The sequence below is a fragment of the Euleptes europaea genome, chromosome 11 (assembly GCF_029931775.1).
Source record: "Euleptes europaea isolate rEulEur1 chromosome 11, rEulEur1.hap1, whole genome shotgun sequence".
Lineage (NCBI taxonomy): Eukaryota > Metazoa > Chordata > Lepidosauria > Squamata > Sphaerodactylidae > Euleptes > Euleptes europaea.
Window position 1 is genome coordinate 36,438,580 of NC_079322.1, and position 12,295 is coordinate 36,450,874.

General features: G+C 43.6%; 1 protein-coding gene across 3 annotated transcripts in view; it reads left to right on the plus strand.

The window, feature by feature from the left end:
• Window positions 1-4,389: 4,389 nt before the first annotated feature.
• Window positions 4,390-12,295, plus strand: part of ZNF385D (zinc finger protein 385D) — a 412,248-nt gene continuing 404,342 nt past the window's right edge. For all 3 annotated transcript variants that reach the window (XR_008933693.1, XM_056857457.1, XM_056857458.1), the window contains exon 1: window positions 4,390-4,663. Coding sequence is in view for 2 of the 3 variants with exons in the window: in XM_056857457.1 (XP_056713435.1) it covers window positions 4,390-4,663 (274 nt within the window). In the remaining variant the exon portion in view is untranslated. The remainder of the gene's footprint in view (window positions 4,664-12,295) is intronic.

The window sequence follows — 12,295 nt, forward strand, 5'->3', positions numbered from 1 at the left end:
TTGGATGAAATAACAGACAAGCTTGGATTCTCTTAATACTGAGGATAGGTCAGGTTATAGTTGAGCTGCACAATCCTGTGAATGTTTAACCAGAGGTGAGCTCTATTAAATTCATTGGGGTTTGCTACACACTGAGACAATGCAGTTGGGGTGGTCAGAAGAGAAAAATGTATGGCTGAGCTGAAGGTCAGAGGTAGGAGACAACATTGTAGGCACAGCAGAATCAGAGTCAGGGTTGGGTCAAAAGTTAGGATCTGAGGGAAGGCAGAAGCTGAGATCAAGCAACGAGTGAGAATCTGCAAGGCAGCTCAGGGCAAGACAAAGCATAAAATCAAATGGGCAGAGGTCAAGAATCAGGACTACCAGAGTTAACACAGTCCCTTACTGTGCCCAAATAGCCCAGATTGAAAGGCTTAGCCTGAAGGCATCAGCTTTATAACTCCATGCTATATCTCACTTGATCTTTCAGTCAGCTGCTCTCAGCAGAACTCATTGGGCTACTTCAAGTGGGATGTGCTTCCTCAGTTGGCTATCATGAAGGAGAGCCCTGTGTGTGGTGCAGGGAGGATTATACTGGCAGTGGTCACTGAAAGCAGGAATCTCAGCTGACACACAGAGCACGAATGTTGAGCTGCTGGCACCAGGTGCTTAATTTAAGTCCTTAGGGACCTGACAGACTTAATGTCAGGAAAGTGGGCATAGGTTGCAACAGGTCATGCCTCTTGTCACCTCCTGTCTTACAGCTGATGGTGGGAATATCCTTACAAGGGCCTTACAAGTAACACAATTGATAGGGGCTAGCCTCTATCAATAACTTTACTCCAGCATTTTGGACCACCTGACATTTCTGTGTGGTCTTCAAAACCTGCACCATGTAGCTTCACTGCAGTAATCCAGTCAGGTCGGGTCTTACTGAGAGGTATATTGATGGTATACCAACCAAAGATAGCAAAAGGGACTTGAAGTGACACATGCCACTTGAATATCCAAAGATAAGACTGGCAATAAAAGAAAATCTCAACTTTGGTCTTTCTCCTTAAAGGGGAATGTAACTCTATCTATAGGACAGGCAACAGAAGTGAAATACTGTAACTTTTTCAAGTCGTATGACAGTTTGCTAGCAAAACTGCAACTGGGATTTTCCTTTTTTTGGGGTTTAACTTAATAGGACAGACTTCTGAATTCTGAAATGTTTGTTCTTTGGGTCCTTGTCTTGAAGATGTGTATGTGTCTCCTTGATTTCAGTGAGGCAACACGTCCATGCTTTCAGAACTGTGGCTTTGTTGCTTGAGGGACGGCCATTTAATTCTGGGGATTAATATATTTAAATTTCCCTGTTGGATCCAGAGCTTTAAAAATGTAATCATTTAATGTTTTGAAGCTTTCTCTTCTAGCTAATGAGATTCATGATTATGAAGTTGAAGGATGGGGGGCGGGGGGAACTACCAAATATCACAAGCACTATTATAAAATTGTAAAATTTACCATTGCTGTGTGAAGACTCAAAGGTCATCCACTGAGTGCCGTATGCATTAAAAAGAAGGTATTTGGGTCTTAAAATAGATCTCTAGACAATCAGCCTTATAGTGGCCTAATAAAACAACGGGAAAGCCTGTGTAGGTTAAAGGAACATTTAATTAATAAATGATGGGATTTAATGCAAGTTGAATGAATACATGTTAGTATTTGAAGTTAAGGAATTAATCATATGGAAATAGATTCTTAAATGTCCATAAGAATGTTTAGGCTACTTTCCATGACCCTGATAGCAAGATTTCCCATGATACCTCTGGTTGGAAATCAGAATGGACTGTTTTACATTAAACTACAGTGTAAATGGATTTAATTTTTCACGCTCTCTCTAATAAGAAAAACCTCCTGCAAACAGAAAATTAGTGCATATGTCTGTCTCAGGCCTTTGCATGCTATTGATGTTTTCTATTCATAGGAAGTTTTTTTTTTTTATTGTTTCTTTTTATACAAATTTCAAATATACATTTCTTATTCTGCATACATTATTTATATGTCATATTTTTCACATTCCCTTCCATCCCTCCCATCCCATCCCATCCCCTTCCCTAACCCCACTCCTTTTCTATATTTTTTAGTCTCTTAATCTACGGGCACAAAGTCTGGATCTTCCACCAAATAACTTTTCTTCCTTCCGTTGATATCCACTCTAAATAGGTCTTCCATCTACTCGTGATTTCCCTGCTCTTGTCTTCCCATGAAGCCTTCTGGCGCATCATCTCGACGATATCCGACTGTATAAATTCAAACAAAAAGTTGTGCCAGATTTCTATAGTCCATTTACTTTTGTCCTTCCAACCCAGAGCTATTACTGCTTTTTTTGCTAATAACATAGCCTTGAATATGGCCTGGTCCCTCTTGTTAACCCCTGAGTTCCCTGTTGTGCTCATTAACATTAGGTTAAAATCTATGGTTAAAGATACTTTACATTTTCTCCTTATAATTTCTATTATTTGTGTCCAAAAGACCTTAACCTCTGGGCATTCCCACCACATGTGGGAGAACCAACCCTTAGATTGTCTACAGTGCCAACACATAGGGCTTAGTCCTGGAAACATATTCGCTTATTGCGCTGGTATTTTATACCATTTTGTAAAAAATTTATGTTCCAATTCATTGAATTTAATCACTTTTATTTCCTCTAGTCCTTTCATAATTTTACCTGCTGTGGTTTCTGATATCTGACCTTCCTTACTCCAAGTTTTTTGTAAATATGTTATTGTCTTATCTTTATTTGAGATCATTTTCCTGTAGATTTTTCCTGCCAATCCTTGTTTTGATTTTTGCATTTCTTTATATATTTCTTCCATTGGTTCCTCTGACCATATTTCCCCTTTTTCGTTAATCATTTTAACCCTTCCATAAAGGCCTGTTGTTTTTAGCCAATGTTGTTTGCCTATCTCTTCTACTATCTCCTGTAAAGGTTTTAGGGTTCCTCCTCTGTACATATCTCCCAGTTTATAATATCCTTTTGACCTTAGGGTTTCCCACCATTTACTTTCTCTCATTTCAATATATCATAGGAAGTTTTTAATCAATAAAAATGCTGTATCCCACCTGCCATTACATGCGATGCAACCACTTTAGGGTGGTTCCACACAACATTTTTGTGCTGCTCAGTCATTCCTTTTCTGCATTTGGCTGCAGGCGGCATTGCAGTAGAGTATCCCTGAGTGGGTAGGCAACACAACACTGAATTAATCAATTTCCAGGATTTTCCCATTCACACGGGGGGGGGGTGGTTCTGTTATGGTCATGAGTCTGCCCATTCTCATTATTCACTGAAATGAATGGAAGTATCTTCCCATGACCTTAAAAAAAACTTTAGTTGATTTAGAGCGAAATCCTGAAGGGGGGTGGGGGTAGTTCCGCACAGCCTAAAAAAGCATTTTTTAAAATAAAAAAGGAAAAAAGGGGGAAATGCCCCATTGAAAACAGCAAGGTTGCGCCACCAAAAATGGTTATACAGCCCTGCCACTGCTCAAGGGGGTGTTCCTGGGGTGAAAGGGCTGTGGAAGCTACCTAAAGGCAGCTCTACCCCGGGAATGCCCCCTTGAGCGGCATCTTCTTGTTCAAAACTCTAAGCTTTTCTTCTCAAATTCAGAATTTCCTCTTTGAGTGCTATATGCTGAGAAATGGTGTTAATTTTAATGGCATTATAGTGCCAATGTTTGGAAGTAACAAGGAGCAGCCAGAAATTTCTAATGAACAGGAAGGACCAATTAGAATATTAGCACAAGGTCCACCAGCACTGTAGAAACTGTGTTACTGTTTTATAACAATAGGGGGAAAATGTAATATGTAGTCTCCCTTGGGAAAAAGAATAGGAGAACTGTAGGTTGTTAGTGATGCTGTCTGGAGTCACCATTATCACTATGTATGGATGATGGCAATTGCACTATAATTGCCTGAGTGCCAGCATGCTGTAGTGGTTACAGTGTCAGACTGGGATCTGGGAGGCCCAGGTTGTAATCACCACTCTGCCATGGGAAGTTGCTGGATGATCCTGGACCAGTCACACACTTTCAGCCTAACCTACCTGGCAGGGTTGTTGTGAGGATAAAATGGGGGACAGAAGAACAATGTAAGCCACTTTGGGTCTCAATTGAGGAGAAAGGTGGGGTATTCTTTGTACCATAGACCATTGATTTGCATTGTAAATAAAACGCTTCTTTGATAGATAGCCTTTGTCAATCATCATGCATGCTGACATGTACACCAACCACATCATCCCATGAGAAATGCAGCCAGGTTAATTTCTTTTGCTTTCTACCATCAAGTTTCCACAGGTTAAATTCTTGCCTTGTGACACGTGCATCACTCATGCTCTTTCTTTTGCTTGTCCTTTTTTTAGAAATCATGAAGAAACCCTGGAATCCTATTTCTTCCCAAGACAATGTCCCATGTACTGCAGATTTCACTTGTTTGCATGAAAGAGAAAGTGAGACAGAATTAGCACCTGATGATAGTGAAGAAAAGCAAGAACGGGAGAAGAAACATACCAGTTTTACATTGTGCAGTGTGTGCAACATTCAGCTGAACTCTGCTGCTCAGGCACAGATCCATTATAATGGGAAATCTCATCAGAAAAGGTTAAAACAGCTCAGCAATGGAAATCTCAAAAGTGACCATGGTAGGCATTTTGATATATTTTGTATTTTTTGTGTCTACCAGATTCCATTGCAAAGGTGACTAATATAATACTTTGAAATTGTGGTTGCATCTCTTTGTGTGGGAGGGGTTTACTTGATTTTTTAAGTAGTAGTGTTTGTTGATGCTGTGCAGAGTTTAGATGAGTAATGCAGTGTAAAGAGTAGGATTATTAGGAAGTTTAGAGATAATTTCTGATAAATGGAAGAAAAATGGTGGTGCAAATTATTCTAAATATCAGTTAATGTGGTGAATTGGAATTTTACTGTCTGTGTTGGATCTGGTGGCTGAACCTATCTGGAGAAACAACTATTTCTTATAACCATGTTTTGCAAACTTAATGTTGGACTACTACAATTCACTCTATTTGTGTGATATATTTGAGGAGTGTCTAAAATGTTACTGCATAATGTTGCAGGTTGTTTTCTGATGTGAAGTAAATATTGAGATAATAAACCTCAATTCTGCCACATCTTTTTTCTGGCTACCATATAATTTCTGGTTGCAAAACAACAACAGGAGGAGTAAATACTTCAGCCCAAAGCCTTGGTGGAGTAATTATGTTGTAATTACTGTGGAGATGAAACAGGAGCATGTGCTTCATGAACATGTTGTCTCCCCTTCCCTAAACTTGCCCCCACTTTTAGCAGTTGTTCACAACCTTTTTTGAAAGAGTAAAAGTATTCACAAGGGCAGATGTTGAGAAAGAGTGTGAATGTATCCCTGTTGCTAAGACAATCAAACCAGTGCTTCCTTTTCCGTGTCAATTAGTGCATATTTAGTTGTGTGTGAGCGCCAGATAAGAACGTCTAGGAAGCCCACAAACAAGACAACTGCAGCAGCATTGTCCTGCCTGTGTTCTACAGCACCTAATATAATAGGCATGCTCCTCTGATACTAGAGAAAATAGGGAATAGGTATTCATCATGACTAGTATTCATTTTGACTAGTAGCCATGGATAACTCTCTCATCCATGAACATGTCCACTCCCCTCTTAAAGCCTTCCAAGTTGGCAGCCATCACCACATCCTGGGTCAGGGAGTTCCACAGTTTAACGATGCGTTGTGTGAAGATGGGGATGTGTATTTGAGTGCACATCCAAATGAACACCTGAATTGATATCCTATTGATATTCTGTGGCATTGGCTGAGAATCAGGTGTCACAGGCCACTGGATATGGGCAAATGTTTTGTCATGTAACACTGGTGAGTAGTTAAACTGCAAGTGCAGCATGACATGCAGAATGTTAACATGCTTGTCTCAGCCATGGGGGCATGTTGCTGTTAGAAATGTCTGTAGGTGGTTAACAGTGCTATCCTAACCAGAATTACTCATGTGAAGTCCATTGAAATCAGTAGGCTTAGACTGGTGTAACCCTGTATAGGATTGTACAGTTAACTTAATTGGCTGCATGGTATCAGCTGGCTATCACATTTACTATGGGATCCTTGATTGGTTGGTGTCACATGATGTTTTTTAAAATATAGAATGGTGCCAAACAGTAGCAGAAAGAGATAACTTGGACAAAATAATATATAAAAGAACGGAAGTCAAAGAGTTTTTCACAATCCTCTTAGATGATGATTTTAGCACTGAAAGTAATTGATCATGAAAATTTGGTTCAGTATTAAACATCCTCATTAAAACTGTAACAATTTTATTTCATTCAGGGCGGCTTTTCGCAGTCATAGGCTTGACATCCTGACTGAGAATATTGGTTGCTTCCTTTCTGTCCTTGGACCCAAAGTGTCAGCACTGGTTACTATTTGGATGAAAGACTGCTAAGGAAGTCCAGGGTTGCTGTGTGAAGGCAGGCAATGGCAAACCACCTCTGTTAGTCTCTTGCCTTGGAAACTCTATGGGGTGGCATAGGTCAGCTGCATCTTGATGGCACTTTCCACCACCAATGTTGCAGTATTTTAAAAACTCTTATGTAAGCTGGATATATTTTATAGTTGGCTGTTCCTGAAACCACAGAAATAATTTGAGAATATTTTAGAGGCCCCACACAGCAGCTGTTATTGGGAGGGGCAGTAAAGTGTCACTGCCATCTGTTATTGGGGGGGAACCCTTTTCTTTTAAGATTCTCTGGGTGCCTTTTGCAAGATTACTTATCGTCTTGAAGCCAGTTCATCGTGGCAGGTTGTGTGAAAACACTACTGTGATTTGTTTCTTGTGTCCGGGTTCAGGCCCATGACATCTTGTTCTATTTCTGTGGTGAATTATTTCTACACAGAACAAACATTTTGATGAGTTTTATAACAAGGGGTTTAGAAACTGATAAGCAGTTTATGTGAATCAGCAGTCACATTTGCAGTAGCCTACTGGATGCGAGCAGGAGTCCTCTCAGTTACACTTATGTAATTAAAGCTATCACATACTGATCTACTTGTCAGATCTGAATTAATTAGTTTCTGTTTGCTAGGTGCATGTTTAAAAATAATTGCGCCAAACCACTCTTCAGATATCAAATATCAAAGAACTTATTTAGAGTACAATGAGGCAAAACAGTAGCTGTGTTATTTAATTATGGGTTACACTAACTCAGACTAGGGTTGAACCAGTGTTGAAAATGCCTTCCTTTTTTGTGCTCACCTATTATTTTAAATAAGGTCTATTTATTTTCATTGTCCTCTGATGTTGTCTGTCTCAATTGTTCAGTCACCATATGGCCAACTCTGCTTGGCTATATAGGAGTGTGTCATTATCCTGCTTAATTTCCAATTGTATGCAAGTTCCCCCATGTGAGGGAAGAAAAAACAAATATTAATTGTAACAATAAAAACTCTGGCATCAAAACTTCAGCATTTTGGAGAAAGAATACAACGAATGAAATTAAAAAGCTGACTGTTCTTATGCTTAAAAGATTGTCCAGTAATTGTTTTCCCTGTCTCATGAAAACATTATTTTAGGCCTTGCAAATCTAAATGGGAGAGTATGTGGTACTGCCCTAATTCAGACATAAAACATCTTTGCTAGAGTTGCTTTGTGTGTGTAAAGTGCCGTCAAGTCGCAGCCGAGTTATGGCGCCCCCCTTTTGGGGTTTTCATGGCAAGAGACTAACAGAGGTGGTTTGCCAGTGCCTTCCTCTAGAGTGTAACAAGGAATTTCTCAGAATTAGAAATATTTATCTTTCCCTCTCTGAAGGAAGGTCATCCTGTAATCATTGGGTGTTTCTCGTTCCCATTGCTTGGAGAGGCAGGACGAAGTTTAAATTAACTTCCTGTCTCGGGGCGAGGAACGCCCACAACTCCAGTTTTTCTCCTTCCTTCGCGGAGAGAGGACGTCCCAGCCTTAGCTGGGAACTAGCATTGCTGAAATTTGAGATTCTGAGCTTTTTTCCTTACCCTTTGTTTCCTCCAATTTGTTTACCTTCCCTTCCTCCCTCTGTTTTTGCTCCTGGTCTGCGTCTCCCCCGTTCCTTCTCTCCCGCCCGCCCGGACCTTAGCGGCTGCCGCTGCATTGCTCCGGTGGCGAGGCAAAGCTCACACAGAGAGAGAAGCCAAGATGGCCGCCCCCGCGGCCCGTTCAGAAGAAGTTGACCTTCTCTCTGACAACGATCGGGACGCAGCCCTCAAACCTCTTTCCACCGCCAGCCGCCCAGGCGGACTCGCGGCTCGGGAATCAGGGCAAGATGCTCCCCCCCCCCAAGCCTGAGACAAGCGGCGCCGCTGCGGAGGCGGCTGGAAAAGAGAAAGAAAAAAAGAGCGGGAAAAGGACGACCCGCTGCCGCCATCTTAAGAGGAGTGCCGCCCCGACCTCTAAGGTCCTTGCCGGCTCCTCCTCATCCAAGCGGGCAGATAGAACGTCTAAGGGTAAAGTACCCCCCCTCGGCTGAGGGCGGGGCCCCTGATGTTACCCCTATCACTGAGGAACGGGTCCAGACTTTAATTAAAAATACTTTTGAGGACCATTTCCTCAAGCTGCAGTCCCTTATCCTGACTGCTCAGAAGGGAGGAATTGGCACCCACCACGGGGACCCCCACAATTTGGAGTCATCCTCACAATCACCCTCTCAATCCTCTGCAGCCTCCTCTCCCTCACAAGAGGAACCAGGCTGCAGCCAAACTAATACTCAGTGGTTAACTAAGGCTGCCCTTAAGGCTAACCCCAAGAGGTCTGACCTACCCATTAGGGATGATGAGTCCGTGACCAGCCGGGATATTACACCTGGGGTTTTGGAGGAAGGAGAATTCATCTCTGATGAAGAGCTCCCCTCCACTCAGGAACAGCAACCCAGACTCTTTCATCATGAAGACTACCAGTCACTACTGGCCAAAGCTTTATTTGCTCTAGACCTACTGAGCGAACCGGAAACCTCAGAAGAGCCTCAGTCTAAGGTTAAACGCAGGGGGTGCAAGGACTATTTTCCCCAGGGGGATTCTCATGTTATTAAGGTTCCTCTCCCTGTACACTTTGAAAACCTTATAAGAGCAGAATGGGATAAACCCTTACACAATAAACAGTTTTCAGGCTCTGCTAAGAAACTGTATGACCTAGCTCCATATGCAATGGAACTGTTGGAGCTCCCCGTAGTGGATGCTGCAGTAACTGCGCTCCAAACTTCAGACTTCTTTACAGAAGATGGGGGAGGGTTTATCAAGGATTTGCTAGACAGAAAGATGGATTTCCTTTCTAGGAAAGTCCATGAGGCTTCCACCCTTGCTATACAGGCCAACACTACCACCGCCCTGATAGCTCGCGCAACCAATGCTTGGACTAAGAAATTAGTTACACTTCTCCCTACCACAGATAAAAGAGTAGCTGAGGGCTTGTCCAGAGTTTTGCAGGCCTCCGCCTTCATGGCAGATGCATCTCTGGATGCACTCATCCTTGCCTCCAGTGCAATAGCCTCGAACACTGCTATATGACGTGCCCTATGGCTTAGGCCTTGGCAGGTTGACTATCGATCCAAGGCCATACTTTTAGCTCACCCCTTCAAGGGAGGCAAACTTTTTGGAGAACGACTTGACAAAATGTTAGTCGACACCAAAGATAAGAATAGGTATATGCTAAAGAACCAGCGAAAGGATCACAGACACTCTCAGTACCCTCAAACTTTTCGTTCCTCCCATACTCTCTCAAGGTTTAGACAGGATCAGAGACGATCCTCCTGGTCCTCCCAGCGTGGTTCCTTTCGCAGATTCAATCGTTTCGGAAGACCTCCTCCATCCCAGTCATTCAAAGGGGACAAATTCGACAAATTTGACAAGTCTCCCAGAACCAACAAACAGTAAAGATTCTGTGGTGGGAGGCAGGCTTCAGGACTTCCTCGCACAATGGATCATTTCTCAGGCTGACACCTGGGTACTCCAATCCATTCAATTTGGCTACCTTATAGAATTTCAGTCACTCCCCAGAGATAGGTTTCAAACCTCTCCAGTTTATAAAAACCCAGACAAACATAGGATTACCCTGAACGCCATTTCACACCTCCTACACATTGGGGCAATTGAGGAGGTACCCTTCCCAGAATGTTCCACGGGTGTATACTCTATATTTTTCACCGTCCCTAAAAGGAACGGAGACTGGCGAGCGATCCTCGACCTCAAATACCTAAATCGCTTTGTCCAGAAGAAAAAATTTCGCATGGAAACCCTACGGTCCATCCTCGAGGCCCTTCGTCCTGGCTCCTACATGTCTTCAATTGATTTAACCGAAGCCTACCTTCACATACCTATCCACCCCTCTCATAGGAGGTTCCTCCGCTTCAATTATATGGACTTACACCTTCAGTTTAGGGCTTTACCTTTCGGTCTGGCTTCCGCACCACGTGTTTTTTCCAAAATCTTAATCACCATCATAGCCTCACTACGAACAGAAGGGATTCAATTACATCCATATCTTGATGACATTTTAATCTGTGCTCCATCTGCCACCTTAGCTTCAGATCATACAAATCGAGTAGTCCAAACACTTCAACTACACGGGTTCATCATCAATAAATCCAAAAGCTCCCTGATCCCGTCTCAACACATCCGACACTTAGGGGCCATCATTGACTCCAGCTTAAACAAGGTATTTCTTCCCCAGGACAAGGCGATCAAATTGGCCTTGACAGCAAGAGCATTAGCAAGAGCCCCTCATCATCGTCTCACGACCCTTGCAAAATTTCTTGGTTCGATGATTCCCTGCATCGACTTGGGACCATGGATCCGCTTCCATTCCAGACCCTTACAGAATGCTCTCCAGCCCTTCCAGCTTCTGATCGCCCACAAGATAGACAAGCAGATCAACCTGACCACAGATGTCAGAAAGAGTCTCATCTGGTGGTCCAACACCAGCAACCTTACAGGCGGCCAACATTATCTTCATCCAACACCGATCCAGGTATTCACCGACGCCAGCCTCGTGGGCTGGGGAGCAACCGTCTCAGGCACCTTCACCCAAGGCATCTGGTCCCCCTCGGAGTCCAGATCGCACATCAATCTTCTCGAACTGAGGGCAATCCACCTCGCCTCCTAAAGTTCCAATCCATACTACTCCATCAGCACGTCCTTATCAGGACAGACAACGTGGCTTCCAAAGCCTATATCAACAGGCAAGGCGGATCGAGATCCAAGACACTGAACAAGGAGGCCATCGCCATTCTTTCTTGGGCGGAGAAACATCTTCTTTCGTTGAAAGCGGAACATATTCAGGGTGCACACAACCTCAAAGCAGATTGGCTGAGCCGCCAACCTATCATCGAAGGAGAATGGTCAAGCCTTCCGGCAAGTAGCGGATCAGTTCGGAACCCCAGTCCTGGACCTGTTTGCCACAGCTCAGAACCGCCAGGTTCCTCGTTTTTTCTCCAGATTCTTCCACAGGGAAGCGGAAAAAGTGGATGCCCTTCTGACCCCTTGGCCGAAGGGACTCCTCTACAGCTTTCCACCTCTTCCCATCCTTCCAAAAGTAATTCGGAAAATTCGCCAAGAGAGAGCAGAGATAATCCTAATAGCTCCCAACTGGCCATGCCGCCCTTGGTTTCCAGCTCTGATGGAAATGTCTCTCCATCCTCCATGGCATCTACCAACAACGCACACTCTTCTCAGGCAGGGGCCCATCTACCATCCGGATCCAGGCTGGTTTCAATTAACCGCTTGGAGATTGAAGGCCCTTTCTGTGCGCAATGACTTATGCGTTTTCCACAAAGATAGAGTCGTTCTCCGGACTGACCCTTCCTTTACTCCAAAAGGGCAATCACGATTTCATCGAACACAGGATATTAATCTTCCTTCCTTCTGTCCCAACCCTGCCAACCCCAGAGAAGCAGCCTGGCATACACTGGACCTGCGACGGGCCTTGCACGTGTACATCTCCAGAACCGCCTCTTTTAGGAAAACCGAATATCTGTTTATCTCCCTCAATGCTCCCAATAAGGGCCTTCCCATGTCTCGCCAATCAATCAGTTCAACCCTCAGAGACTGCATCAAGGAAGCCTACTTAGCAAGTGGCATTGCAGTGCCTCACGGTATCACGGCACATTCCTTACGAAGTACCGCCACCTCAGCTGCCTTATTCAAACAGGCATCAACCGAGGAGATTTGCAGGGCCGCAACGTGGTCCAACCCTTCCACGTTCATTAGGCACTACCGCATAAACACCTTAGCTTCCGCAGAAGCGGCATTTGGT